The sequence below is a fragment of the Pagrus major genome, chromosome 23, assembly GCF_040436345.1.
Source record: "Pagrus major chromosome 23, Pma_NU_1.0".
Taxonomy (NCBI): Eukaryota; Metazoa; Chordata; class Actinopteri; order Spariformes; family Sparidae; genus Pagrus; species Pagrus major.
In genome coordinates, this window is record NC_133237.1 from 7664610 (window position 1) to 7689576 (window position 24967).

Below are 24967 nucleotides of genomic sequence, written 5' to 3' on the forward strand. Positions count from 1 at the left end.
CACAGCCCAGGACAGGAGGGCTCTACAGCGGGTGATTAAAACCGCCCAAAACATCACTGTACCATCTTCAGAGCATCAGTGATATTGGTGAAGTGAGCTGTCTGCACAGAGCCCGAAGGATACTAAAAGACAACACCCACCATAGCCAGTCTGTTCACCTTGCTGCCATCTGACAAAAGATACAGTAGTATCCACGGCCGTATCTTGTATATACACAAATTAAATAAGACAGTATATGAAGCTCTTTTCTACTATGTTCAGTTTACAAACCAATAACTGTCAGTTACAGGTGTCCTCTGCATTTACTCTTCACTAGAAATGAGTGATTATGATCATGGCTGATTACCTGGATTCATTGAGTCACATGAAGAAACCATAACAAACATTAAAATGTGATGCCAAGATAGGCAGCCCAGTTTGATGTATTTAAATAACGGTTATGTTGAGATATGTACGTGGCATATTGAAGATACGACAATACGTGTCGTATCACGTTCACACACTGGTGGACTCACTGTCATGTTTTAAAGAAACGCTATGAAAGTGCCCTCTTGGGTGCCCCTATGATAGATAAAACATGATAAGGTGCCCTTCCAGCAGACAAAATGTGGTAAAGTGTCCTCTATTCACTATAAACATATCACAACTTTCTGTGGGGCCCTTTTTAAAAAAAATTATTTTCACCCCTGCCGCTCAAACAGTGGAAACAACAGCAGTCCGCCACTGCGTTCACATGTACATGAGCTGACTTTCATGTTGGGAAGTGGAGGGGATGGTGGTGGCGTGACAGCTGCTGGCTGCCAAGCCAGAGACCGCAGTCCAAGATGGCGTTTAAACGTGAAACCACTGCATTTTCTTTTGACAAGATGTTGGGACATTTCCCAGCCATGTTTGTGGCAACAAAGACTGGTATTTTAAGATAAGGATCATTTCTTCCTAATCCTAGACAGGTGTTTTTTGTGCCTTAAACTAAAAAACATAAAATTGAAAACTGAACATAAATAAACGTAAAGTTGCACCATAAAGAAATGCAAAATTCAACATATCTATGGTTTACTGACATTTAAATTGCCAACATTTATTCTGGTGATGATGGGTTGTGATAGGCACAGGTCCTCAAGTCAACAAGAGAATCCAGTCTAGACATGTACAGCGGTTCAAAGTGGGCTGTAGTCCTCCTCTGCATTGTAATGGTCCTCTTGGTGTCCTGGCAGGGTCATGTGGAGGGGTGATGGAGAAGGAAGGGAGAGGCGGTGGAATGGTGATGCAGGCGCAGGGTGGGGCGGGGGAGGAGGGAAGGAGTCAGAGTGGGAGAGGGGAGGCGGTAGGGAGTTGGAGTGCGTGAGCCTCGGAGTGGAGGCCGGCAACGCTGCAGACGGGGGCTCGTAGTAGGGAGACAAGTGGGAGATCCGCGGGGGGGACGGGGGACAGGCCAGGGGGGTGGCTGGGTTGTAATAAGGTGGCAGGAGCCCCACGAAGTTAAAGCTGCAGGCGTTGAGGCCGGAGGTGCGCCTGGGTCCCACCATCAGGACCTTCTTGGTGTAGTTGTTGAGGGTGGAGACGCCGGCTGACATGCAGACAGTGAAGGCGAGCCAGGCAACACTGACGGAAACACAGAGGAACAGGAAGGATATCACCAATGTGTGGTTAGCTTGGTTTAACATCTTCGCAGAAGGTGTGAACCCCTGTGTAACCTGGTACACTGTAGAGTGGGTCTATTCACACTTTGGCCTGAGAGAAAATGCAAGTGTGAGTGTGATTTACTTCTTTTTTTCTTAAGTTTTTCAGCAAAAACAAAGTAACACACAACAGCGCAATAACATCCAAGACACACACAAATGCACACACACATTATTTAAAGAACAACAATAAGACTCTGGCCATTAATTGTATACGTGGGTGCCAAGTTTTCAAGAAATCCTCTTTTTCATATTAAATAGAATCATTTATTTTGTCAAGTGGGATAGCTGGAAAATTTCATTTATCCTGTGAGATATTGTAGAAGACAGATTTCCAATTAACTGCATTACTACTTCTCACAGGTTAGTGCAAGATCGATATTTTCTATTTTTTGAACTTTTCCCAAGAATCTGCTTGCTTGTGCCAAGCAGACACGGGCGGCGTGTTTTATTATATTCAACCGAATGAATAAAAGTATGAAGTCGCCCTTCTGCTTTTCACAGCACAAACACAAAAAGATCCAGACTCCACCCTGTTCAGTCTTTTCTGTGTATCATATACTCTGTGTATTGTTTTAAGAGATAGTTCATGCCTTAAATCAAAAGAGCATTTCCAGTCCAAGTCTCTTTCCCAGGGCTATGTTATGTTTTCACCTATGTCTGTTGGTTGGTTTGTTGGTTTGTCGGCAGGATGACACAAAAACTACTGAACTGATTTCCACAAAAGTTGGGCGGATGATGGGTCTCAGTCCAGAAAAGACCCCATTAGCATTTGGTCCAAATGAAGGGACGGATCCAGGGATTTTTTCTTACTTTCTTTGGCGTTGCAAGATTATCATTAATCTCTCAGGGAATACTGCATAGATCTTAATGAAAAAAATCCAGCATATGTAGTGGCTGTTATCTATGAGTGAGTACAATTTGATGCTGATCCTCGATCTAGTGAGCTTAAATTATGGTAAAGCAGCTATTGCTGATTCAAAATTAAGTGGAAACGTGCTATCAAGTTTAAAATTGGATTAGGCTTGATTGAATTGGGCCTTGGTGGAGGTATGCACTCTACTGAGGGGCACTGTAGTTAGTTTTGTAGCTGTGGTTGTAAAACTGGGAGCATGATGCTACAAAGAATGTGTTGAGGACAGCGTGTGGGGCATGGCCAGACAGGAGAACACCCCAAACATAAAGCAAGCCTGAGGGACTACATGTCCCAGCTGACTGGGAGTCTGAACTGACAGAATTCTGTGTGGAAAAGTTTGCCTGGGCTGCTCTGAACATCTGGACCTGACCCAGATGAGAAACATGACTCTAAATCACAATGGATTTAAGTTATTCAGGCAAAGACTCAACAGGAAGTAAATGTTTTGCAAGAAATGCACAACCAGAAAAACCCTCAGCACACTCTGGGCCCAGTCTGAAAGGGAGCAGCCAAGTTGAGTGAGGATCAAAGCAGGCTTGGATTCCAGTCTCGATCAGGCCCCATGTGTATCTGATTTTAGTGCACAGTACTAATGAACTCACTAGAAGGCCCAGGAGTAGCCATAGCTGTGAGGTTTGAAGTCCTCTGGTCCCATTGAGACAGTGGTCTGAAACACCTGCATGAACATCATGTGACCCACCATCCCGAGCAGACCTGCGAAGACAAATGAAGTAAATATACCCAACTGGTTGAGCAATTTAAAGGGAAGATGATCGTCATGGTGGTTATTATGTGTAGCTACCAAAGTCTGATTCAGATACCTACCTCCCAGGACTGTGAAGACAGCAGCAAAAGCGTTGAGCAGCTGTCCCCAGCGTTGCGTGGAGGGACAACAGGTCCTGATACACAACTGCACAGACAGCAGCGTGCAGCTGATCAACAGCAGCCCGATGTACATGAGCTCCAGTGTAAGTGACAGCCACATCATTGCTGTGGAGGGAGGAGGAGAAGAGGCTGAGCACGGAGGCAGACCAAGGTTTGGATTTTTAAGCAATCAGCCAACCAAGAACAAAGTGCCCACAAAAATGCTGAAAAGTGATGAATCCATTTACCTTTTTCAGACCCTGGAGTTAAAGTATAAAACCCTCGACACTTCTCTTCTACAATTCAAAAGACAAAATTAAATGTAGTAAGACATTTTATACTAACAGGAAATGTAGCTGTTGGCACTGAAAAGCTTTTAGAAAACAGTTAAAGTGGTGATATTTTGGTGCACAGTCAGCATTGTTTGTCTATTTACAAGAAAAATAGATTAAAAATTGCACATTTAATGAACACTGCAATTACTGTGTGAATAACCAGACTGAGGTAACAGTTTGCATAAATTGTTGACACGGCCTTAAGTAACCTGTTAGGAGATTATAAGATTTGTTTGGTGTAAATCTGGGCGGATGGGGCTTCGGGCACGTAGCACCACAGAATGAGACTTTTTTAGTGCGTCTCTTACTTATAATTTTGTTGATAGTTTTTTTTCCTTTCACTTATTATTTCAACATGAAAGCTTTTGTGTGTCATCCTCAAAAATGTGTTTCTCCTCCACTGCTGGCAATGCCAATTTAGAAAATAAATAAAACCAACTTGTTTTTGCCGTCGACTAAGCTTCTTTGTGGCTTGTTTACCAGTGTGTTTACATGACAGCTGCAATAATCAGAGTACCGTACTTGGCTCTAAATTACAGTGGCCGGTAAGCTCAACACACTGCGACTTAAGAAAACAGATGCATAAAGACGAAGCAGAAGGAAATGAAGAAAACATTTTCAAGGACAGACTTTTGACGAAAAGTGAGAAAACACAACCAATGTCTATTTTATATGTGTTTATTTATTTGACTGTTCTCACTATATTTGGTTGTTTGTTTGCATTTTTCAGCGTTTTTCTCTACATATCTTGCTTTTTTTTGCTTTTTCATTCATTCTCTAATCGCATTTTCATTTGCAGTGCATTGAGTTCTCAGGGCCACTGTACTAAATACATTATTAACATTCATTCAAATGCTTGCAATGATTTTTTGGAATTATAAATCTATTATGCAAATGCTTATTACTCTGATATACATAATGCTGCAATACAGCATTCAAGAAAAATACTATAATAGCCATCAATGTGACATTAACTCAGGCAACAAATTATCATGGTTGACCCCATTTCACCTCCATGTAGTTACACAATGAACTGTTCGTCAGTGGTGGAAGAAATACTCAGATCTTGTACGTAAAAGTGGCAATGCCACAGTGTGCAAATACATACAGGTACAAAGTATCAACATTAAAAAACACAAATTATAGTTTAACAATATTTGGATCCCTTCATAATGGTCGGCTTTCATCGATGCCAACCATTAAATACCAAATCATTAATCAGTTTGAATTTTTAGCTTAAATTCAGTATCAGTCAATCTCAACCCCTTAAAGGCCGACTGAGCAGGATCCGAAGGTTGCGGTTTGGAAACACAACATTCAAAGTTGGCCCCTCCCACCTGGGTCAACGACATCAGGAGCCAGCACAACAGCTCGCACGCTGTGATTGGCTGGAAAGTGCAGGGTCTCTGCAGATACAGACACTTTGAGTGAGTCTTCAGTGAGGACTGGGAGGGATTATTTTTATATCGGTCTATACATTGTTTTGCTTTTTTTAGAGAAAACCTACTTATTCTGGCGTTAAAATCAGCTGCAAATGAGATGCTGAAAACCCGGCCGATGTTTGTGATTCCTATTAACCTTTCTCTCTCTGGGTTTCTAATCCATAATTGAGTCATGCTGTTGAAGTCTAAATCTCTGTGAGCAGAACACACACTGATGATAATCCTCTTTGGGCTCAGCACAAACACACACACACACTCAAACACACACATGGGCACACGTACAAATTAACACACCTACGGCCTCAATTCGTATTATCACCTTGGATTTCCTGTCCTCCTCTGACCTATTTCATTGTTGTCGCACTAGTGCCACAGTTAGTGGACAGATAGTTTGTTTCGCTTCCTGTTTCCTCATCTCACCTTGGGATTATCCTCTATCGCACACACACACACACACAACCTGATCAACACATATGGCCAGGGATATGCAAATGAAATCCCTTCAAATGATACCGATTGTGTTCTGTAAATACTGCCACATGTATTACGGAGGTCTGTCGGCACTTCTGCATAGATTTCTTTGTCTAAATCCTGCGTCCTCTCATTTATTAATTTCCTCTACTTGCTTAATCCTTTTCAGGGTCACTAATGACACATCTGGGTTGTTTTTCTTTTTGTCTTTTTAGAAACAACTGAACAGTCCCTATAGAAATCACAAAAATGATCTAAACATTTTAAATCTGTTTCACATTTCCACCTATTTTCCTCCCCTCTCACCCCATGTGTCTGCGTAGATGTTCTCCTCACAGATGATGAACAGGCCAGTGTGAAAGGCGGGGAAGACAAAGCGGTCGTCCCCCGTCTCCCAGAAGAACTGGATGTTGGAGGAGTTGGACACGCCAGGAACGGGGATGCAGTTGGTGTGCTTGGTGGCTGTACAGAGGGGCTTGGGCACCTTCTGTTGCCCCACACACCAGTAGGAGGACATGAGGGCAGTGCCGCCCAGGAAGAGAGACACAACCGTCTGGATAAAGGAGAGGCGAGGGGAGCGCATCTGCTGCAGGAACGCCATCATGCCAGGGATTAAACGAGGGCTTGGGCTGGCAGAGGAAGAGCAGGGATGGAGACAGACATGTGCACAATGAGAGGTGGTAAAATATTCAAATTCTTAACAGCAGTGTTCAAGAGAAAACATTTCCTACTTCACTCAGAAAACAAAAGGTCACATGTCAGCACTGTATGTTAAATGTCTGACAAGGGAATGAGTGGCTTAAGTTTTTCATTGTTAATCCAGTACACCTCCACTGCAGCTTGTCACTAAAAATATCACCAGCATGTTATTAGTTTCCAAGGAGAAGCAGGTCTGCCCAATTGCCTGAGATGATTAGTGAGGCGTTTGAAAGAGGAAGGTGCGGGGGAGCCAACCGTTTTACATGACTAATCACATTTAAAGAATAAAAAGACTGTGACAGAAAATCAGCACACTACTGGTAATTGGTGGGCCGACAGACGGCTAAATCAGAGGAATATAGAGGAAAACTGCTGTCACCATGGAACCTCACCAGGAGACAGACGCTTAAACCGATACCTCTGAGCGCTTGACGTCAAGCGGTGAATTAAATTTGAACGAAGGGGAGAAGAAAAAAAAAAAAAGAAACACTCACCTCCTTCAGCCTCTCTTACTTTATCTGCAGTTCCTTCATGGAGTTGAGCGTGGAAGCTGAAAGAAACATCCGGCCCTGCTCCTCCAGCCGCCTGCGCTCCCTTTCACTCTTCATCTGATAGTGAGAGTGATGGGAGGATTTTGGCCGTCACAGTGACCTCTGAGAGCAGTGTGACTGTCAGTCTTATGATCCGACCCCTGAGCAACCCGACACAACTGTAAGCATATCACACAGAGACGCACACATACACACACAAACACAAACACACACTCCTCTTCTTTAATCCATCCGTATAAATCCAAACTCTGTTCCATCTGTTTTCATTTTGAGTCCTAGACTCATTTTGATCTATTTCTTTCACCTCTCTCCTTTATCTACCCCCCCTCTTCCTACGCTTTCCAGCCTGTGAAGGCATGCAGAACTCAGTGTTTTCTGTTCAAATCAACATGACCTTGAAACGGTGGATAAATAAGTCAGATACACACTAGTTCAGGGACAATACTGCCTTACTTCCATATCTGTACACCAACTTTCAGAGGCAACAATCTGACTCCGAGAGGTGGTGACACCACAATAAAGGGCTGCAGTCATTTTATAACTGCAGTTAAGTTTAATAACTTCAGTGTAAAGAGATTTTTAGAGGATCATGAGTCACTTTTAAAGAAGGACACGATATCCTTATCTGGACGTTTTTAACACTGTAGGGATACATACTGCAACAATGTTTGGTCAATACAATTGAAGAATCCAATTTTAAATTAGTTTATGTCAAGTTTGGAGTCTATCAGGAGCTGAATGTTTCAACCATTTACCCATTACTCTTATGTAACTATTTCAAGTATTTATGTATGACTTTTAGGTAGCCTATTTTACAATTCCTCCTGTAATTGTAGCTAAATATTTCAGCCATTTATCCATTACCTTAAGTTGTCTATTTACACCATTAGCCATTAGTTTTAGCTAACTATTTCACCAACATAAGCATAAGGTTACTTTTAGCTATAATTAGCCTATCAATTTCGACCATCTATACTTCCAGCTATTTGACCATTTATCCATAACTTTTAGGTAACTGGTTCGAGTATTTATGTATTAGTTTCAGCTTATTTCGCAATTTGTCCATTACCTTTAGCTATCCATTTCAACCATTAGCCATTAGTTTGGCTAACTATTCTACTAATTATCCATCACTTTTAGCCATATCCTACTTATCTATTCCGACCATTTATACTTTTAGCTATTTTGACTACTTTTCCATTACTTTTAGCTAACTATTTCAACTGTCTATGCATTACCTTTAGGTATTTCTCAATTTCTTTAATAATTTAAGCTATGTGACCATTCATACGTTACTTTTAGCTAACAATTTCAGCCATCTAGCCATACATTTATCCATTTAACAATTTATTTACTACTTTTAGCTAACAATTTCAAATGTTTTTCCTTTACTTTTAGCCAACAGTTTAAACCATTTAACGTTAGACCTAACATCAACTTCTCTGCATTATTGTTAATTATAGTTACTACTTTACTGTGGGGTCAATGTAAATATACTTATACATATATAATGTTATGCATATATTTCAATCATAATGTCGTTTTTTCCACATTAACTGATGTAACACTTCTCTACTCTTCCCACCAGCCCTGCACCAGCAGAAGTACTACTGGTCGGGAATCACATTCCTACTATAAGCCACTGCAGCAGAATATATCAAATCTTAGTTCATAATATGAACAAACTGCAGTTGCATTTATGAAAAAGGAAAATCTGAGCTAAAACAAAAATGTACAATTATATAATTGTGATTATTGGCATTTAAACTATTGATAAATCATCTTTCATGACTGCATTATCACTGTATATTATATCTAGTTGAACTTTTACCTAAGCTAAATCAGACATTTTCATTTTAAGATTGCATTTCTCCATTGAAGCTGCTCTAGTTTCTAGTGTGTGTATATATGACAGAAATAGAGACGGAGATAGCTTATGTGTAAAAAGAGAGAGGTGGCAGCGATTTTGGTAAAAGTTGGAAAGGAAATTGGGTCGGAGAAACTAAAACAGGTGGTTCTATCAGTGCAACATAGGTGATGGAAATATGTTTCATAAATAAGAAGAGGAGCATACTTGAAGCATTTTTAAGTGTATTCATAATTCATATACATATTGACAGGTTTCTAATACAGCATGGTTTTGATAGTGTAACTGTCTTCTTCTCAGCTTGACTTTTTTTTTTTTTTTACAAGAATAACAATAAAAAATGATAAAGACAACACCATGTACGACTCACTTTTAAATTTTATGGCAATGCTTCTTTTGAATGGATTTTGCATCTCCCGATCAAACCGCTGCTGTGTCACTGAAGGATGAAACCATTCAAAAGTACTTGGTAAGGCTTACTCCCCATTCGCCAGCAAAGTTGGCCAATCACAGCCTTCATATGACACCTTCTCCACAGTTTTCAGCTCCAAAAATGTTCCATCACTGTCCGAGGGACTGACACCTGTCAGTCAAACGTAACCTCCTATGTAGAACGTACGCACTCGTGCACCCAGTACACAGTTCCACACCGATGAAACCTCTTCAGTGTCCTTTTCCATGATCTTTTTCCACTCTGCAAGATGGCAGACACGCTTTAGTCCATAGTGTTATCTCCTCCTCTGACAAGGCTCTGTCCTTCTCTTTGCACATTACGAACATTTGTACTGAAAAATAAGATTGTGTCCATCTGATTTTTCATGAATACTATCTGTACCGTAAAAACCCCAGTGATGAAAAATAAGAACACTTTTCAAAAGGACCAAAATGGAATCAAGGACCCAGATATCGGCATTTTTCAGTTTCTCACACACGCTCACTTTTCATTCATACACGTGTCTTTTGAAAGGCAACAGATGTCCGTTCTCCAAGGCAATAATGTCTTTGTGGCAAACTCGACCCTGACATTCCAGACATCACTCTGGCTCCTCCCTCTCCAGGAATGGAAAAAAAAAATCCAATTTGTTTGTTGACTGAATATAAAGTGAGATACATCCATTTCATTTTCATGAGTAAATAATGACGAGGATACAAAAGTATAATGAGGACTAAAATAATAATTGTGATCATCCTAATATAAGATAAGATACTACTTGTGAGAGGATACGAATTCTCTCCTTTTCTGGGTTTGACACCCAACTTGCTCCCAATACGCCTCTTCAAGCATTCAAAAGAAAAAAAAAGTAACTGATGATAACACAAGGTTTAACACTTTGAGGGTGTTGGAGGAAAATCAAAGTAAGCCTAGAGAGGAAGTTTGTTTCTGTTGTTCGTAACAGAAAGTTCCTTTAGTTCCTGCATCAGTCTTGACGTCTCACTTTATTCTGCTTCGATCTTTGTAGTTTTTTTTTTTTCTTTTTAGTTTTTTCTTTACTTGTAGCTCCATTCCTCTCTGTTGCATGTCCATGTTTTTTTCTTTTTCTGCTTTTAAGTAAAGAGCAATAATTCTCTTAGAAAAAAAAGGTTTCTTTTCATAGTCTTAAATGTAAATAATGCTGATTCCGGTTGAGAAAATTGTACATTCCCTTTTGTTGTTCTCGATCATGGATGCCAGTCCTGTCCATTCACATTGGGGGCTGCTTCACAAATATTTCTCAGTATTGTCCAAACTAACCTAGAAAGGGAATACAAAAAATAAGGTTACCATCATCACCAGGGCCCATGCATTTTGATACAAACAATGATCCGCTCTCACATATAGCACAATTTCTTTAATGACCACAACATCAGTGAGAAGTCTTCTGAATTGTACTAAGGGGCAGATAATCAAAGCTTCTTTGATATTGCTAAATATATAAAGGCTTGTTTTGTCCACAACCGAAAGATCTTAAGTTTACTGTCATAGAGGAGTAAAGTGAATGAATGGTTATAGTCAGGAATGTATTAGTGCAAAATGTAATGAAGTAAGGAGGAAAAGTTGCTAAATCCTTAGCTGTAACCTTACTAAAAATAGAAAGAAAATATATGGTGTAGCATTTCTATAGTTTCCATGAGAACAGGTAGTGAATGGGAGTGACAGGCAGAGGTACAGCCACTAAGGTGAGGTGAGGAGGAGTGCGAGAATAGGATTTTTTCTCAGCAGTCCAAGAACCAGCAACAAAGAGTATGGAGTACTATTGCTGTGTGAAAGTAGTGTACATCTACTGAAGGTCTGTCAATGAGAAACCGGCCTCCCTTCAAATAAAGAAATCAGCGTTTCAAAGATGAAAAGGTATTTGTAGCGATCAAACTCCTTTGGATGGTCAGGTGGATTTTTACATTAGGAGAGAAATGGTTGCAGAACAGCTTTACATTACATGCTAACATCCAATTAGGGAAGTATAAAATCTTTAGGATTTTATATGGATGAACCATTCTGGCACACTAGTTCACACTGTGAAAAGCATTTCAATTCCAAGGTTTGAAGGGAAGACATAACAATAGTAACATAACACAACATTTTTGGACTAACAAATAATATGTTCATGAGAAAACCCTGAACATTTATGACACATGCTGAAAACACAAACACATACAACTGAGATTAACGTACAGCTCCCAGACTCCTGCGTCTCCTCTTCTTCTCCATGTCTCTCAGCCTCTCTCCGACTGCTCCAGGTAAACTGATTTGGGTGGCCGGATGCTCTGGGTAAACTGAGTGAAGCAGAGAGGAGGAGAGGTGTGAGAGGGAAAGAAGAAAAGAAAGAAAAGGGGTAAGAGGCAGATATTGAAAGGAATGAAGCATAACAGCTCAACAGAGGATTTCCACTAAATCACAGAAAACAAAATATCCAGAGAGACAGTATGAGAACCAACCTCTCCTTCTTTACCTTGTGCTTCGGACACCGCAGTGAAAAGTTATCTTCGTTCAGAGAGCAATCTGGAAAAGGGATAGAAGATATCAGTACTGTGCAGATGCACACATCCTGTAAAGTTAACAATATTTATGCATTAACTAATTTTTTTTACAGAGCATCTGTATTTAATGCATCCACTCACCTGCTTCAATAGCGCACAGGTAGTGATAGCGAAGTGTACAGCCTTTACTGTAGCAGCCCAGGGTTGAGCCAACCATCTCGCAGTATGAGCAGCACTAAGCAAAGACAGACAAGAGTTGCGAAGAAATCAATTCATCTTAAAAATGTACTAGACAGTGAAGAACATCAAAAGGCCCTGGCAAAATGAGAAAAATCAATAAACAAACACTATTAAAAATATATTGTAAAGCATTTCTTATATGTTATTTCATTACATATAACATATGGACAACTGCTGCGTCTGCTTAACCTTTAACACTGAAATCAACACCAGAAATAACAAGTTATAAACCTAAAATATCCCTAAACAAGACAATACAAAACGAATAAAGAGGACACTCACTGTTTCTCTGGCACCATCTAGTGCCTCCTGCAGGCCATACAGCCTCCCATTGACAAGGTACACTCCACTGGTCCACACTATACATCCTTCGTGGACCCACAGCTCCTCTGGGTCCATGGGCATCTGCGGCAGCTGGGCAAGTTGTGCCAAGGGTCCCAGGGAGTCCAAGGCTGGCGGAGGGGGCTGGAAGGGCAGCGACGCTTTACTGTTGGATGGCACCATTCTGGGGGATTCCTCACTTGATTTGTGCCTCCTTTTAAAGCGGGGATGTGAGGTCAGCTTTCTGTGTTGAGGACGTTGTTGAGCTTCGTCTGCCGGCTGCTGCTGCTGTAGCTGCTGTAGCTGCTGTAGCTGCTGTAGCTGCTGCAGCTGTTGCTGCTGCTGCTGCTGCTGCTGCTGCAGCTGCTGCAGCTGCTGTTGTTTTCGCATCTCTTGCTGGTCAATTTCAAGGTCTGGCTCTCTCTTAAGCTCAGGGATAGGTCGGATATCTAGATTCATGTCCCACGTTAGAGATGTTGTTTTACTGGTGGTGTGGGAGGAGGAGGAAGAGCAGGCGGTGTTACTGAGCCTGCCAGCCATATGCATCATCATTTCCTCTCTGCTGGCTAAGGAGGCAGTTCTGACTGTAGTGGTAAGAGATGTTGGTTTGGAATCTAGGCTGATGGCATAGTCACTCTCAGTCGGGGGCATGGTAAACTGAGCATCTTGTGTTTGTGTGTCTTGGATAGTGCTCAAAGCATTGGAGTTCATGTCTGAATTTGGTCCGGTTCTGTTTGTGCCTGTGGTTGCTTGACATTGTCTGACCTGGGGCTGGTTCTTGGGAAGCTTTGCAGCATATTCAGCTGGATAGAAAGGCCCATAGAGATCGCCAAGGTGTTTGTAATTTGCCCATTTCTGACACAGGCAGCAAAGCAGGCGGCCAGAGTGATTGGTCTCTGTAATCACAGGGCCTGCAACAACATAGCCAGATGAAGGAAGTGCTTTTCCCGATTGAAGTGTAGTTTCTACCTCGTCTGACTCCCTTTTCTCTGACTCTCTGTCTCTCCTAGATAACTGGGAGGAAAGAGCTGAGGTCAGGAGAGAATCAATTCCACTCCCGCCTGCTTTCGCTCCAACCGCACTACGCTCTCCTTTCATCTTCTCTTCCTCAGCATTTACAATGGTGCACACTGCCCCAATCTCTGGTATTTTGTTCTCCACATGTATGTGTGGAACAAACGGGCCCTTTCTGTTTGGATCTATGAATACTCTATTTGTGCCAAGGCTCCCTCCTGCCCCTAAAGGTATATCTGGGTCATCTTTGGCCACTGATGGTGTTGTAGCTGCTGCTGCCGCTGCTGTCGCTCCTCTCCTTCTCCTCCTCTGTCGTCCTCTTGCTTCTAGTGGCTCATCTTCATCTTTCACACCTCTGCGTCGTCTTCGCACAGGTTTGACCTCAGTCTCTGGCTGTGTTTCCTCGTTCTCAACATCCACTTTCACTACCTGGGTTAAAATGGGCGGGGAAAGCATGGGAGTGTATTTATTGTCTGTCAGAGGTGGTGCTGCAGGTTCTGGAGGGCTGCTAGCAGTCTGCACTGTCGGTGGGGCTGTGGCAGCAGCTGTAGTTGGAGCGGGTTGAGCTGGAGGGGCATTCAGAGTTGTGCTCTGAGCCGGAGCTTGGGACTGGCCCTGTGCCTGTGGTTGGGCTGGATTCTGGGCCCGTTTTTGTTTATTCACGCTCCCTACGGGCCTGCCCTTCTTCTTGCCAGATGGGAAATAGCCTTTAGGCACTTGACTGTCTTGTGCCTTAGAATCTTGTGGCGACAGACTTGACCTACCAGAGGACATCTGATGTTGTCTGTTCAGCATGTGTCCTTGAGCCTGGCTGTGGTGGGGTGGGGTGGTTCCATAGTAATCACTGCCAGGATAATCATCAAACCCAATGCCAGATTCTTGAAGTTTCTGTCGAAGAAGATTAGCAGCAGACTGCTCTCCTCTTCTTGTCTCAAGTTGCTGGTAAGTGTTGGTGAAATGTTGGATGTCAGACAGGGCGGATGAGGATGGAGGTGGGGAACCCTGGACTGGGCGAGGAAGAGGTGGAGGAGGGGGTAAAGGTCCGAGCAAAGCGAAATCCTCCTTGTCACCGGATGCTGATGCCACAGCGGCTCCTAATCCAAAGTCAAAGTCTTGCTGTTTCAGGGCTTGGGACGTCTGATGAGGATCCAATGGGTAGGCTGATGGAGGTAAAGGCCCTGTCTCATCAACTCCTCTGAAGGGAATCATGTCGTTTAATGAGTGACTTTCATCCATGTAACTATCATCTCCTCCTGTGACCCGGGGGAAATGTGCTAAGTCTTGGTCCTGTGAATCATTAAACGGTGGTATTTCTGAGTGAGAGAAGCCTGGGTAATGATTTGACTCATCATCAGCATGGCCTGCTGGCTTTTTAATATTTGGGGTGATTTTCTGCACTATTGCCTCCAGTTTCAAACCCCTTCCTTTCCTGGGAGGCAAAACCTTGGTATTACCAGTTGATGGAGATAGAGGTTGTGAAAAGGTATTTTCTCCGAGCAAAGGGGACGAGAGCCTGGGACATGGGATATCTGAACTGGATGAGTCATCTTCATTGTGATGGCTAGACTCAGACTGAGCCCCAGGGGAGTGATGTGAATTAATGGCAGCCCTCTGCTGAGACGCATCCTGGAGTTGCCTTTTGGCGGGAATAGGAGAGATAAAAGAACGAACTCTCCTTCGCAACATTAGTGGATTTGTGTCTCCAGAACCCCCAGCTTTAGTCGGACGCTGCACCTGTGGCTGAGTGGAGTTGATGTCAGCAGAAGGCTTAGTGGAGCTGGGTGGAAGCGGTGGGCAGGACTGTTTGGCTTCCTCTGTTGCTCCTCTGGAGACCTCAGGTTCAGCAGCGTTTTGGCCGAGAATCATTTGCGGAGGAACAGGGCCGTGTGAGGCTAAGGGGGCAGGAGGAGGGGGCGGAGGCGGGGGAGGCGGTTGTGTTCTGAAGAAGGGGTCTCCCTCTATCATTCTAGCACCTTCTCTTGCAGAGTGCGTTGACTCCCACATTTTCAAATCAAAGTAAGCGCCCTGATGATGGAGTAAAGATTTGGTTGCATGTTGTTCACCAGGCATGTCAGTTTGGGAAATCATCCTCTGTCTCTGTTCTGATTGGCTGACCTTATGTCTTCCTGGAGAGGAACCAGGCTGCATCATCATCTCCTTTGATGGCCTGTTCATGGCTTTAACCCAGTCGCTCATATCATGGGGGTGATGAGGGGGGCCACGAGAGTGAGGATACATTTGAAGCTTATTTGTTGAAGGAGTCTGGGGGGATAAATTGTGGTATGGGTGGTGGGAGGGGAAATGGGGGTTACTGCGTGGCATCATATTCCCTTCTCTTGCTTCTCCATATCGATATCCAGGAAAACTACTGCCACTGCCTGTTGATAAATCAACACCGTGAAGATAGGACTGATGCCTTGAAGGTGAAGATAAAGGATTAGTGCTCATAGGGTGAGAAGGCAAGGGTGTAATATCAACACCACCTCGCCTATAGGGGTCAGCATTCATTACAACAGATGAGTGAACAGACTTGGAATGGTACTCCATATCAGCCTCATTAGCTCCACCACTGCCATGATGATCAGTTTGTAGATTTGCAGCATCTAGTCCAGCCTCTTTTGATGCTGTTTCCATTTTCACCATTTGTTTCTCTCCCGTATCCTTTTTACTCAGATCATTGGCTGCTGCTGGAGAGGAAAATGGCTGTTGAATCACAGAAGCTCCACTCTGACTTTTCTCCCGCTCTCTCTCTCTGTCACTTTCTCTGTCCCTCTCTGGTGTGCTGCGACGGTTTGGAGACACATCACAGATGACAGAGCGCCTCTCTGATGGGGCTAATATGGAGCCTGATGATTTTTGAGACTCAGTTTGACCAACACTGCCTGTTAGTGGCTCTGGCTCTTGCAAAAGGAGCTCCTGCACAGCAGAGGATGGGGTGGACACATTAGATAACGTTTTTCTCTGTGGTAGAGAATAGTCAGCTAAGTTTATGTGTTTTGGTGGGGGGTGCTGAGACTCTGTAGGCTGTGGTAAATGACTCTGGAACACACCCATTTCAGTTTTTTCAGCATTTTGTAACATCTTAGCATTTGACACTTCTGTCTTCACTGAGGACGGAGGATCTGTGGTAAAATCAGGCTCACTTCCATGCCTCTGGTTTGGATGTGGGGGCTTTCCGGAGCTACCCATTTGGGCAGAAAGAGCCGAAGTCTCAGTTATTCCACTTTGCACCCTCATACTTTCAGTCATGCTGTACGGGGTTCTGGTTTGAAACTGTTGAACATGGAGATGGGCAGGAAATGCCTGTTCTGGTCGGCCATAGCGCTTATCTAAATTGTAACCTTGAAGAACCTCTTGCAAAAGGCTTGGATATTGCTGCATTTGTGAATTATCCTCATGACCTTTAGCTCCTGCTCCTTGCCCTCTCCTCGCCAAAGCTTCTGCTGCAGAACCAGCCTCTTTTGGATGCACAGAGCCATAACCAGTTTGTACTTGTTGGTACCCCAAGTATCTGGAATTTGATTCCATTACACCAGCTGGGCCGGCCCTCCCCCTGTTTTTCATTGACAAATCTGAGCCATATGTCGATTCTGGGTGGCCATATTTCTGTGGTCCAGACTGGGGAGGATTTTGAGGACGTCCGAAATTTGATTTCTGGTGAAGGGAGGAATATATACTCAGATCTACACCTTCATCCCCATTATGACTGCTTGACTCTCTTAAGTAAGAGTGCGACTGTTTCTCATCTATACAGTTGTCTTGGGAATGCTTGCTTTTTTCAGTGTGACTTCCCTCAGACCGAGCTGAAACAATCACACCAACACTGCTGGCACTCTGCTGCTCCTCAGATGTGTGCTTTTCTTCCCTCTCATTATTGTGTAATCTGGATGCAGTGTGCAACCTGTTTTCTTTGTCCTGACCATTTTGGGTATTGACTTCTCCATCTCGTTGCATTTGGCTGCTGCCCTTCTCTGTTTTCTCAACTGTGCCTTCATTTTCTTTTTTGATGACTTCTTTTTTAATTTCTATAGTCTTCTTATGGCCACCTCTGTGGTCACTATATGTTAAACTGGGCTCTGAGACACAATTTGGCTGTGGAGGAGGAATACTGGAGGTGGATGAGGAAACTGGAGGTGTTGAATGTGAAGTTGGGCCAGCCTCTGATGACTGACATCCAAAAGATGGAGATGATGATGAAGAGAGAATGTGAGATTCATTTGCTTTTATTTCAGAAGCAACGGTTTCTTTTAACGGTGAATCAGAGGTGGCAGTTTTAACATTTGACGCTTGTCCAGTCTGTGTTTGAGTCTGAGACGGAGGTTGATAGCCAGTTGTTTCAGATCCACTGCTTGCACCGCTCATCTGCCTCACTCTCCCATGCTCCCCCTCAGAAAACTGCTCCTCACGCTCCACCTTGGTCCCAGATGAGCCTCCAACTGACATCAAGTCTTCATCAGCACCAGCATCCAAGCTTGCTCCCTCACCAATTCCCACTGCACTTCCATCTTTTACTGTACTAGTACTCGAGGCTGCACTTGCATTTCGACTCCTCGGCTGTGGTGGGGGCACGCCGTGTGTTGCTTGTTGCATCTGCCCCCCTTCTTTCCCCTTCTTCTGTGAAAGCACTGTGTCAGTGAGGAGCATGTGCTGGACTGTGTTTGGTAAATTGGCTACTTGTGAGCTCAAGGCATTAAGACTATTGAGGCCAGCATCCTGCATTTTGTCATGTGGAGAAGATGAATAAACAGAGGAGGCTTCCTCTCGAGATCCAATTCCTGTGACTAGACCCAGTTTGTTGCGACCTGTTGAAGGGAGACTGCTCCCTCCAACTGCACTCATATTATGAGCTTTATGACTGCCGCTGCTACCACAACTACTAATGCTGCTATTTGAGTTGGGTGTGGGGCTCAACTGAGGCATGGTCTGCAATAATCTACCCTGACCATGGCTGCTACGGGGGTTTGATGTAGGAGGATGTGAAGGACCATGACCTGAGGGGTTTCCATGTGCCTCCGAGACACCCATCAAAGGGGAAGGAGAGGAGCTACAACTGGGGGAATGCACTGCAGAGGCAGCTGGGGAGGGATTGGATATCGGGCTAAAGTTTTGGTTAATTTGAGTTTGTTGAGCATTGGGATGCATTGGTGATTTGGCTATTTCTTGAGATGCTGCTTGAGGTATACTGGGATTGGAGGCTTGATGATGTTTAGCATATACGGAGCCTGGAGACGGGCCCTGGTGCTGCATCTTGAGAGAGTTGTCATAAACTACTCCTAAATTGTGCTGTGAGTTGCGATGCTGTAGTGTGGCTTGCTTGTGAAGCGAATGTGTCTGTGGAGAATATCCAGGATAATTTGAAGCATGGTAACTCTGTTGAACATTCTCCATTGGCCCCACATTGTTAGCAGCAACTGAACTGGAGACTGAGTTTGAACTGGAGTTGACACTGGGAGAACTGTTGACTTTGGGATCGAACCCGGCGCTAGCAGCCCCGTCGAGATATCTCTGCGGAGGGGGGCTGTACATTCCTGATGACCCTGTGGATGCTCCACCCTGCGGGGAGTAGTGTGGGTACTGAGGGGTCATTCTGTGCCCGGAGTGTGGATAGCTCCTATGCTGCTGTCCGTGGTGGACAGCTGGGAAGGTTTGCCCATGCTGGCGGTGCTGCATTTGAGAACCTGGCACTGACTGCATTGCAGGGTTCTGACTCAAATTGTACTGATGAGAAGGAGAGAATGCTCCAGCACCAGCACTTCCAGCTGAACCAGCACTGGAGCCATAGTCTACTGGGTATGGTGACATCAGGCCAGATGATGGTGCAGAGCCAGATCCAGAATGCCGGTACTGGTGAGGTATATGTCCATCAATATTAGGGTACCCAAAGCCTGCCCCATAGCCCATGCCCCCTCTTCTGTGCCGGTCCTTTCCGCCCATTGAAAAATAATAATCCATGACGTCCTTCCTGTAAGGGTTGCTAGTGTTGCCACTGTGAATGTTACCCTGTGTTGGCGGTGGCTCCACAGCTCCTCTGTTTCGAGCACTGTAAGCAAGCATGTGACTGGCTTGAGTGGGGTGGTGATGGCCTCTGTGCAGGCTCTGCTGTTGCATCCCTGCGTAATCATCTGTCATCCTTGGGGAGATCTGAGGATCTGCTGGCTGAGTTGGATAGGGAGGTCCTCCTCCACCCCTCCCACTGAACCCCGGGGGGAGAGAGGGGGGAGCTGGAGTGTTTGAAAAATTCTGCATTGTTTTTCCAAGTTTGGATTAAAAACGGAAATATCTGTCAGCGTCTATACCAGGGAATGCTTCTGATCAAAAACTGGAAGGCTTACGGCAGTAACCATAAATGACAAAGAGAGAGTCTATGGCCTGGCAGTAAAACAAGGAAATGCTTTCGAAGTCCACCAAAGAGTTCAAGCTGAGAAATATATATCACAGATGTTAAAATCACTTTTTTGTAGCAGAAAGTGGGCAGCGAGATTGAACAATGATTTTGTCAATATATGAGAAGGCAAAATGGTGAAAATCTTACTTCGTCAACGGGATGATAGTATGGTTGTTAATGGTTTAAAAAAGGTCTTAAAAACGGAATTTTTAAAAAGAAATGTAGTGAAACAGGTTTCTACTGCAAAAAAAAGTGTGCAGTCATTTCCATGAAGCAGTTTGGCACTGAGCAGGCAATGATATCATGGACGTCTGACGCACCAACATGTGAGATGTTCAAATGTCTTTACATGTATTCGCTCCGCTTTAATCACAGTTCAAGCAACCAGAGCTGTGTTAGAATTAAATCATGCTGTGATCCGAAAGCATCTTGTGCAAAAAAAAAAAAAAAAAAATCTCAATAAAACCATTGAGAGCTTGTTCCGTTGCAGCAATCCTTCAGTTTGTCAACATGCGTAAGCTCACCGGGACCTGACTCACACCTGTATGAGAGGAAAACTGCTGTCACTTGAATCAAGAGGTCTGAATACGGACCCTCACTAAACACCCCCAGAGGCAAACACTCCATTGATATTCTCATCAGCTCTTGGATACTGAGTGTAATACTTTTGGAGATTTCTTGGTCATTCCCTTGCAAATACTCTTTTCTTTCTTTTTTCTTTTTTTTCTTTTTTAGTTTTTTGCAACTGCATGCATTCCTTTGCACTGTAGAAGTCTTTGGTCCCTATTTAGTAATTGTTCTTTCCTTTGACTCTGTGTTCAGTCTCTTCTCGGTGCTCTCCGGTTTCTTCAGCATGTAGCTGTCTTACCTTTGTGTTTTTCTGTCAACCATCATTTAATTCTACCTAGTTCCATGGCAACAATTTTCCAAAGGAGGGTAATCCATTTATTCCACTTCAAGTTCAGTCGATTCAGGCTCTAGCTTTCTGTTTCTCTTCAGTATTTCCGTGCAGATAAGTTCATTTTTCCGAGAGCTGCTGACCAGAAGCCTTCACAACTCTGCAAATACAAAAGAAAAAGAAAACGTTAGCATGCAGAAATGAAAAGGCGGCATTTGTTTAACATACCTTGTGCCGAAGCTCTGTTGTAATTAACTAATTATAAAGAGAAAATGCACTGTGGTCACAGAAAAATATATAGGCAAATCATTTACCAATGCAACTAGAACAAAAATATGAATTAAATATAAGGTTTTGAGCCTTTGTTTAGGCATGCTGTTAATCATATATTTCAGACTACATTAGCATTCCTCATAACTGGATTTATTTTTACTGGCCCACCGCAATAATCACACAGGTCCATCACAAATGAGTCATCAAACCACAATAAAGTTAACATCACTTCCATGTTGCATACACTATTCATTCAACTCCTTACTTCACTGCTTTAAAGGCTTGCTGGCCTGATATCAACACTCCTCTTTTAATATGCACTGAGAGTACAGCCTTTACTGTGGTTGGACCTTTAACAATACATGCCGAAGCTGTCTCATTTGACTGATAACAAACAGGGCTGGTGGAGAGAAAAGTGGGTTAGCGGCAGCATGCAATTAAGGTGGCAATGCAACATAGACAAGGTCACAAACACTTCTTTGCATGTACACAAACAACCGCGTGGAGCCGGGACGGAAGCAGTCCATCTCTGACCCCTTCACAACGAGACTTAAGGCCATTAACTTCACCGTACTTGACTTGTTTTAATGGGCTTTAATTATTATGGGTGATAATTAAAGGCGTGACGCCACCTTTATGGGGTCAGTGCCCACGGCTGCCATGTGTGACACAAGCCTCTATCGTCTACACTGTAAAATAGGTAATGGCCCTAACACAACTTTGGGTGCGTTTTTGTTGTAGCAGTGAGGAGCAACACAATAACAAGTCATTACTGTTAGTAAGTGCTGTTGTTTTTTACTTTATCATTAGTGCGGTTTTCCCTCAGTGTAATATATTGTTATTAACCACAGAGAGCATGTGAAGCTGAGTGAGGAATGTGGGGAGAGAAACTGGACCAAACAAACATACCTTATAAATCAAATTGAGTCTAACATACTGCATACAGGGCTGTGCTCAAATGTCACATCCAAGGGCCAAGGCTAAGTAGGTGATGCTCTGTGAAACTGGTAAAGTTAGAAGGACACTATTGATCTCTATCCGTCTACGAGCCCATATCTTGATTACTAATTAATCACAGCAGCTCACTGTGCACGACCAGGCAGCAGCATTCACAGTACACACAACAGTGCAGCATTAACACAAACTGGCTCAGTGCAGTCTGTCAGAGACTCAATCAATCGCATAGCTGCCTAATTGATACGAGCATACGCAATGGTCTTTGCAGATAATTATCAGACGGCAGCTCTGTTGTATTTTGATGCTTTGTCGTCTCGGCTTGTCATCAACACAACACTGGCTTTTGTAACATAGCCTTAATAGCTAACTACATTAGCCAACAGCAAGGTATACGCATTACAATTAGCTTTGGAGTGCTGCCTCTTTTAGCTTTGTATGGTTAGCGTTAGCTTAAAATGCCTCACATACTGCAAATTAAATATGCGAGCTAGCCGCATATGTTGGGAGCTAGCTACGCTACAAACCACTAGTTAGCATCGTAGCAAGCCAGCTAATTTGCGTTTATTACATTATTAGAAGCATTTGAGGACGTGCAGAGAGCGATGGTGATAGCAGGCTAAAGGCACGGGGCAGCCCAGCAGCATTTAGCTACAAAAGAGAGGTGATTAGGTGCAGATGTTTCCCCCCTCACATATTCAGTGGGGCTGTGAGTAAATGGGTTAGCTAGCATAAATAACGTATGCTGGCAAGAGACATGGTGTGGGTACTGCATCAGAAAATTATCATCACGCAGCCTGACATTTCCCTTGAATAAACAGAGCTAACGTTTGCCAGGGAGAGGCAAGTCAGTCAGAGACAGGCTAGCTAACATAGTCTAAATGCATACCTGAAAACGTAGCAATACAAGGCCCCTCGAAGACTGAAAGGCTGTTTTGTGACAATCCCGCTGCTGTGGCAGGAAACCCCAGTCTAGAGTCGACTGCTCCGCCGCTTTTCCCTCACCCTTTTGAGTCCAGACAACCCCGACCAGCGGCGGCGAAGTCGGGGGGCCCGTCACGACACTCAGATCCCGGGCCTTTCTTCCGATTTCCCCTTTTTGTCTTTTGTCCTCACCTCCAAAAATGATGAGAGCAGAGCACAATCGGGGTGCCTGTAGGTCCCGTAACCAGTGAGGTCCATACACCCCCGCCCCCTCCCCTCTTGTTCCCTCGCCTCTCTCTCCCTCTTTCACACACCGCTGAGGTGATTCCACCTATCTCGAACTAAAATTAAACACACTGCCATCTCACAAGCCTCCACCAACACATGAAGATCTCAAACGTCAGTTTCCGTCACTAAATTGCATTTGCATGCCTTCATCAGTAGCTCGACCTCTTCGCTTTCCTGTTAGACTACTGTTTTTTTTCTTGCAACAGAAAGACCGCCTTGAAAATGCATACACACTCATATTCCTGCACCCCCTCCCTCATCTCTCTCCATCACATCCCTCCAACTCCCCTCCCTCTCTCCAGCTTTTGCTATTTCACTGATTTTCACCTATTTCTACCATCAAACCTTAGATCATGGTGGTAGTGCAAATGCAGTTTTTTTTTTGCATGTGTGGACTTGGCGTTTTATCACAGCTCCTTTGTTCTCATTTCATCTCATGTGAAAATGAATCAGGGCAGCCTAATGAAGGCACCAGGGTACAAAGGCAATATGGAGAGGAGACAGGCATGAGTGGAATGGAGCGTTATGTCTGAAATGAATAAGTCAATAACAGATAAAAGACAATTTGTGAGCAAATAGGTACGGCTGCATTAGGGGGAGATTGCAGTGCCGTGGATGAAGCTTGTTAAGTTTATTGTGGTCTCTTGATGCTGAAATGCACCCCCATTGCACACACCGCAGCTACATTGTGTTGTATTCACAAAGAAAAGCCACTTAAATCATTACCATAATATCTAGCCATTGGTTTGTGTTTGACACGACACACTCTGAACATCACCATGGCCGGAACAACAATGGAGGTGCTACAAACAGAATCCTTTTCCCATTAAATTTATTGTCTCTGCCTGAGCTTATCTGCTCTCGCACAGGGCCAGTGAGTGCAGTGCAGACCCACTCACACTCTGCTACCATCATAATGATGTGCCCTATGCCCCCATCCATGGTGCTGCACTTTTAATGTACTGCTGCGTGTCATACATGCACACGCTCACACACACACACACACACACACAAACGCATTCACCCAGCACACATATGCACAAAGACATCAGTACACGCACGCACAATAAAAAAAATCCAGTCTGAAACGCACAAACACGCACACGCATCTGAATGCAGTCACTCACTTAACCTGCCAATCATAAGAGTAAAATCTCTCCCAGTTTCTAAACAACAGTTCAATACATTTCATTCCCATTGCAGATACACGTCTATTTCTATCATAGTTGCCATAGCAACTGCATCACAGAGCCTTAACTGTGGATAATTTTCAGGCTACGTATCTACACTTGCTTTTTTCACATGTGCAATTTCATGCAGACACTCTTGTTTGCTGGCACAAATCTTCGACCGTGAATCACTTACATGCACTTGTGCACTTGTATCGCCACTAAGTCCAAGTGAAAGAGCTGAGAGGCGAGCTAAAGGGCATCGGTACTCTGAGCCAGCAAGTCAGCCAGCCAGGCCTATCCAATCAACAGGAGCGCCTGCTGGGAAACACGCAGACTCTCTCCATCACGGACAAGGTCACAAAATCTTCCAAAGAGGAGGCTCCGAGCGCACAGTTGTCAAGAGAGTGACCGGCTCTCTGACACACTCACCGCTCTCCACATCTTTCTTACACACAAATCATGCACTCACACAGTCCTGCAGAACCATCATCTCTCCTCTATTGTTTTGCCAAAGTTTGGTGCTTTTCATAGAAAATGCACCATTGCAACAACGTTCAGCAGTTTAAACCTGCTCCTCCACCGTAGCTACAGAGGAGTGATTCTGGTTCACAGCTCCCTTCTCTCTCTCTTGCTGGTCCTTTGAGCAGATATATTTCAATTTGCTGCTACAAACTTAAAGTCAGCCTTTAACACATCTTTTGATGATCCAACAAAAGAAA

At 43.8% G+C, this 24967-nt stretch overlaps 2 protein-coding genes across 4 annotated transcripts; both read right to left on the reverse strand.

Annotated features, from left to right (window-relative positions):
* Window positions 1–1047: 1047 nt before the first annotated feature.
* LOC141019688 (germ cell-specific gene 1-like protein) lies at window positions 1048–7479 on the reverse strand. 2 transcript variants are annotated; one of them, XM_073494672.1, is made up of 6 exons: window positions 6920–7479; window positions 6014–6336; window positions 3708–3755; window positions 3421–3585; window positions 3198–3309; window positions 1048–1602 (listed from the first exon to the last, which is right to left on the reverse strand). In XM_073494672.1, the coding sequence occupies exons 1-6, from the start codon at window positions 7012–7014 to the stop codon at window positions 1158–1160; spliced, it is 1188 nt and encodes a 395-aa protein (XP_073350773.1). In that variant the 5' UTR covers window positions 7015–7479; the 3' UTR covers window positions 1048–1157. The 2 variants fall into 2 exon arrangements, with proteins under 2 accessions (XP_073350773.1, XP_073350775.1); XM_073494674.1 differs by having other exon boundaries at window positions 6901–6985.
* A 1549-nt stretch (window positions 7480–9028) lies between these two features.
* Window positions 9029–23003, reverse strand: tcf20 (transcription factor 20). Of its 2 annotated transcripts, none has more exons than XM_073494176.1 (6): window positions 22754–23003; window positions 12302–20797; window positions 11921–12014; window positions 11752–11801; window positions 11475–11575; window positions 9029–10556 (listed from the first exon to the last, which is right to left on the reverse strand). In XM_073494176.1, exons 2-5 carry the CDS (start codon window positions 19598–19600, stop codon window positions 11516–11518), a joined length of 7503 nt encoding a protein of 2500 aa, XP_073350277.1. In that variant the 5' UTR covers window positions 19601–20797; window positions 22754–23003; the 3' UTR covers window positions 9029–10556; window positions 11475–11515. The 2 variants fall into 2 exon arrangements, with proteins under 2 accessions (XP_073350277.1, XP_073350275.1); XM_073494174.1 differs by having other exon boundaries at window positions 11738–11801.
* Between the last annotated feature and the right edge of the window lie 1964 nt (window positions 23004–24967).

What these genes read in the sequence shown, in the direction of transcription:
- LOC141019688 (XM_073494672.1), bottom strand. Translation starts at nt 7,014, where the DNA reads ATGAAGAGTGAAAGGGAGCGCAGGCGGCTGGAGGAGCAGGGCCGGATG. An exon ending in TGTCTTCACAGTCCTGGGAG is followed by an intron (nt 3,310 to 3,420) that starts GTAGGTATCTGA and finishes TTGTCTTCGCAG; the next exon opens with GTCTGCTCGGGATGGTGGGT. An exon ending in GGCTACTCCTGGGCCTTCTA is followed by an intron (nt 1,603 to 3,197) that starts GTGAGTTCATTA and finishes TGTTTCCGTCAG; the next exon opens with TGTTGCCTGGCTCGCCTTCA.
- tcf20 (XM_073494174.1), bottom strand. Translation starts at nt 19,600, where the DNA reads ATGCAGAATTTTTCAAACACTCCAGCTCCCCCCTCTCTCCCCCCGGGG. An exon ending in CCTGTGCGCTATTGAAGCAG is followed by an intron (nt 11,802 to 11,920) that starts GTGAGTGGATGC and finishes TCCCTTTTCCAG; the next exon opens with ATTGCTCTCTGAACGAAGAT. An exon ending in CACAAGGTAAAGAAGGAGAG is followed by an intron (nt 11,576 to 11,737) that starts GTTGGTTCTCAT and finishes TGCTTCACTCAG; the next exon opens with TTTACCCAGAGCATCCGGCC.